The sequence below is a fragment of the Triticum dicoccoides genome, chromosome 1B, assembly GCF_002162155.2.
Source record: "Triticum dicoccoides isolate Atlit2015 ecotype Zavitan chromosome 1B, WEW_v2.0, whole genome shotgun sequence".
In the NCBI taxonomy this organism is placed as follows: Eukaryota; Viridiplantae; Streptophyta; class Magnoliopsida; order Poales; family Poaceae; genus Triticum; species Triticum dicoccoides.
The window spans coordinates 555,729,957-555,734,903 of record NC_041381.1 but is presented as its reverse complement, the minus strand read 5'-3'; the positions used below and the strand labels follow the sequence as shown (position 1 = coordinate 555,734,903).

The 4,947-nt window shown below is 45.1% G+C and overlaps 1 protein-coding gene across 2 annotated transcripts; it reads left to right on the top strand.

Annotated features, from left to right (window-relative positions):
• The first annotated feature begins 1,049 nt into the window (after positions 1-1,049).
• LOC119348709 (KH domain-containing protein SPIN1-like) lies at positions 1,050-4,746 on the top strand. Of its 2 annotated transcripts, none has more exons than XM_037616684.1 (7): positions 1,050-1,365; positions 1,549-1,637; positions 1,976-2,139; positions 3,258-3,371; positions 3,448-3,564; positions 3,776-3,925; positions 4,314-4,746. In XM_037616684.1, the coding sequence occupies exons 1-7, from the start codon at positions 1,271-1,273 to the stop codon at positions 4,485-4,487; spliced, it is 903 nt and encodes a 300-aa protein (XP_037472581.1). In that variant the 5' UTR covers positions 1,050-1,270; the 3' UTR covers positions 4,488-4,746. The 2 variants fall into 2 exon arrangements, with proteins under 2 accessions (XP_037472581.1, XP_037472582.1); XM_037616685.1 differs by having other exon boundaries at positions 1,054-1,365; positions 3,776-3,919.
• Positions 4,747-4,947: the final 201 nt, after the last annotated feature.

The window sequence follows — 4,947 nt, the reverse complement described above, 5'->3', positions numbered from 1 at the left end:
CGGGTCGGGCTGGGCCGGGCTTCCCATGGCCAGGACTACTCATCGTCGACTATAGGCTGCATCAGACCCTAGTTACAACCTACCCTAGCGATACGACACTATCCTATCTCGAGGACGTGGTGTGCCGAAACATGTATGTCGACATTACACATCGTCAACTCTAGGATGCACCAGACCCTAGTTACAACCTACCCTAGCGATACGACACTATCCTATCTCGAGGACGTGGTGTGCTCAAACATGCACGTCGTTATTACTCATCGTCAACTCTAGGGTGCATGTGACCCCAAAAAAGATCTGACCATCTGACGCTAAAGCTACCGTTCGGATAGAGTCAGATATCGGCAATGCAACGCGACACAAACCACGTCTGCAGCTATCGTCGGTTCTCATAAAACAAGATCACGGCTATCTATTGTGACGGAAACTTTGTTTCTAGTACTCACCAACCGCTCAAACCCGAGGGCCACCGAATTCTAAAACAGTTGGCTATATTACCACCAGAGCTTTCTAACAGCGTGTACGTCAAGTTATCAACTAACCGACAATATGGTAAACAATCACATTACACACCCTCTTTTCCAGCAAAGATTGAACCCTTTTTATCAAATAATATTTGTTGAAAAAATATTTATATTTTCTAAAAGACAAGGTAATAAGGCTAGTCACAGCAGGGAGGTGGTAATTTTGCATGGAGCAAAACAGAGGAGCACCACATTATGGTTTGCTATAATAAGCCCAATACCACCACAAAGTCATGAAGCACATTAATTCACAGCAAAGCTTCATGTGCACAATATCAAGACATGCCTCTTGCTTGACAGCAATGGTAGGAATTTATTCACAGATATGGACCTGGTGGACTGGTAGTCCTCTGGGAGTAGTAAAAGGAGAAAGAAAAAAAATACAGAGACCGGGCAGGGCAATGCAGGGAAGGGCGAGTAGTAGGCCGGTGCGTATCTGGCGGGTGTCAGCCGCCCAGGGCCTGGGTTGGTTATAAACCCTAGCGTAGCGGCGGCGGGGCAAAGAAGGGTAGAGAGAGAGGAGAGCCCGTCGGACGTCGTGCGGGGCGCAGGGTTTTGCCGAGATTTTCCTAAAAAAGGGGCATCGCCACCGTACCGAGAAAAGAAAAGGGAATACGAGGCGAAAAAACACACAAACTCCTCCTCCTCATCGCCTCTCCTCGCCCCTCTGCCCTTCCTCATCTTCCTCCCGTTCGGTTGGCTCCTTGTTCCCTCACGATTGGTGCCCGGGCCGCGCCGCCATCGCCATGGACGGCCTGCACGGCGCGGACGCCTGCTTCTCCCCCGGGAGGGCCATGTCGCCGCAGGTCCGGCCCCCCGCCGGCCCGCCGGACGTAGGCAGGTAAGGACGGACGGTCGGACGGACGGCGGCTGAGATTGGGTCTCGCCTCCTCCTCCTTCTTCTTCTCTCTGGTTAAGAAAGATTGGTTCTTTTGGTTCGTTTTGCTGGGTGGACGGCCTCGCTGAATTGGTTGCCTCTGTTTTTCCGTGCCCGCCGGATTGGATGGCGTCGGTGCCGCCGCAGCCACTACTTGACGGAGCTGTTGCAGGAGCACCAGAAGCTCGTCCCGTTCACGCAGGTGCTACCAATCTGCAGCAAGCTGTTGGGCCACGGTGAGAGCCTCGATCCGCTTCCTCGCCGCCGCCGCCCCGTCTAGCATTATTGGCCTAGATTGGAATTCGTCCTTGCTGATTCGCCGTGGCCTGGTTGCTGATGTTTCTCTCTTGTTGATGCAAACTTGCTCTGCTTGACTCTGTTTTGGCCTCAAGGCGCAGGCCTTTTCGTGTGTGTGTGTGTGTGTGTGTGTGTGTGTGTGTGTGTCGTAGGTCTTGAAAGCATGTACTAGTATGTAGCTTGATTCATACAATTCTTCCGTGGCAAAGTTTTTCACGGAGTACGTTTTCGTGCTAATCCTGCGAGCTGATGTTTGCTGTTGTACTCATGCTGACAGAGATAATGCGGGTGTCGTCCTTGCTTAAGCACCAGCATGGTGGGGACTTTGAGAGGTTGCCGCCGATGGCGAGTCCAAACCAGATGCATCATCATCAGTCGCCCCCAATGCCTAATTTCTGTGGAAATGGTTTTGGCCCGTGGAACCACGGGGCGCATCCGGAGGTAATTGCCTTAGTTATCTGATAACATGAGGGTGGCATATTCAGCCATCCATCATATCTGATCGCATCAGCTGGTAATTAATCTTTAAAAGAAAAAGAAGGATACACAAGATCCTCTCTTGGTGATGTGAAGGTTGCATCCTACTTTCTGCATCTTAATTGCATACTTGTGTATCATTCCATTTAATGATAGTATGGGCGCGATAAGTTGCATCTTCACCATCACATTTGATCGCATGGTATTCTTGGGAACGTAGTTATCTATCTCTTTTAATTGCATACTTGCCATGGAGACAGAGCTCCGAGGCGTAAGCTGAGTTGATTCAGAATTGCTACCTGAATTTTCTGTTTCAATATGATATTATCATCTTCTGGTTTGCGCTCAGCTCACTTTCTAACAAAGTTGCAGTGCACTGAAAACATATACGGGTTCCTTTTATTCTGTTCCGCCTTTCCCTCTGCTATAAATGCTTGCTGAAAACTGGCAAGTCTTTCTCTTAAAACGCACCAGGTGGATAATTAGGTGTAAATATTTTTTTGCTGACTGATGTGGTGAACTTACAAGCAAGATGTATTCTTGATATTCTCATTAACGCAGTGGCTGTAAATAAATAAGCAGATATCCCTATAACAAGTCAAATATTGGGTCGGGGTCTTTTTCAAACTTAAGTTTTATAAATTCTGGATATATAGATTTACAATGGAAGACTGTAAACTGGAAATCAAGCTGATTTCTTCATTGATTGCTCCTGTTTTAGAATTCATATCGTGCTCTTCCACAAAGAGGCAACCCATATTATTGTCTCGAACTCTTGATCTAATGAGGGCTAGCTGCTATCTTATGCATGTTTTATTCCTTAATGAGACTTGAAATACGCAAGCTCAGTTGATTTGTTTTGAAGAAAAAGACACATGGCGCTTAAGATTATTGTATTGAACTAAATCCTTATTTTTTGGGGAAGCATTAAGATACTGGATTGACTTCAACATAATCAAATGAATCTTTAGTTATGTTTGTCCTACCTATTCACAACCAGTCACACTCTCAATCTTTTATGTTATGTTTATTATGTTCTAAGATGTGCATGTGCGAAACCTTACAATTCTGTTGTTGATCAGAGGGTAGGTTTTCCTCAAGGACCTGTGGGTTGGCAAGGAGCACCACAAAGCCCCTCTTCATACATTGTCAAGAAGATTTTGCGGTTGGAGATACCAACAGATACTTACCCTAATGTACGTTATTATTTTCATACTTGCAATGTTTATTAGTATGGAATCATTATTTACTCTGCTTGCCATACTTGTTCAGTTCAATTTTATTGGCCGTCTTCTTGGGCCAAGGGGAAACTCGTTGAAGAGGATTGAAGCCTCTACAGGTTGTCGTGTTTTTATCAGAGGGAAGGGCTCAATTAAAGATCCTGGGAAGGTAAACATAATTCTTGTATGGATCCTCACTCTGGAACCTGGCAGATATATACATATATTGCTGTGTATGCAACTATACATATCTGAAATTCACTACATCACTAGGATAAAGTTATGATTTCATAGTAGGCAACTTGCAGTTATGTACTGATCTTCTTAGTGTGTTCAGCAAGCCTGCAATTCTCATCTGTCATTGTTTTCATTTCTTGAAGGAGGAACAGCTGAAGGGAAGACCTGGTTACGAACACTTGGATGATCCCCTGCATATCTTGATTGAAGCAGAGTTACCTGCCAATGTCATTGATGCAAGACTCTCAAAAGCACAAGAGATCCTAGAAGAGTTGTTGAAACCAGTGGTACGCGTGCGTGTCTCAACTATCTTTTAATGCTTTTCTATCAATATTCATTACAATGTATTCTGTAGCCATTTATTTTCAACACAATGTAACAAGTTGAAACATTTTAATATGAGTCCTCCATAGGTTAGCATTTGCTGCAATGAAGTAATGAACTGGATCTTCGCTTGATTGTATTTCTCCTGCTTTTCATTTCTCACAAGTTTCTTTTCCTACCGCAGCTTCTATGTTTGTCCTAGAGCAGTACTAAGTATTCATTCACTAAAGCTAAAGCAGTGGTTTTGCTAGTGCACTATAATGAACAAAAATATGAAGCGTGTTTTTAGGAAATCTTGAAGCATGAACTTATTGTCTTTCTGTCTTTCTAAATCTTGCCTCTTTCATATTTTGTTAGGATGAATCACAAGACTACTACAAGAGGCAGCAACTCCGCGAGCTTGCCATGCTGAACTCACCGCTCCGAGAGGAGAGCCCTCGTCTAAGCCCGCATCCAAGTCCGCACCCAAGCCCGCATCAAGGCGGCGCTTCACCCTTCAGTAACGGTGGGATGAAACGAAGCAAACAATGACTGCAGAGGCCTGCTCCTCCCAACTTTGACCCTTCCAGAAACCCGCCCTCAATCGATGCCCTCACAGCCTAATTTTTCATGAGCAAGCTTTCATGATGGTGTTGGCATTCGTGCGAAACCTGTGTTACTAGTAGAATTTTGATGAGTCTCCGTTGTGACATTAGCCTATGATGACTGACTGAGAATGATCCATGATAGCGAATCCTCCGCCTTTATAATTAGAACATTTGATTTATTTGTTGCTGGTAATGCTGAGATATGGCACTGTGCAGAATTCTGAGTTGCTGTAGGCTAGAGTGCTGGGATTTTTATCCGACATTGCTGACATTTCCGTAGTCTGAGCCACAATGGGAGTAGTCTTTACCAGTTACCAATTTGTGGTATTCATTAGCCTAGTGCTGCTTTGCGCTGCCAGCTAAATTCTCCTGCAGTTGGTGGTATTCTGCAAGAGAAACCTAGG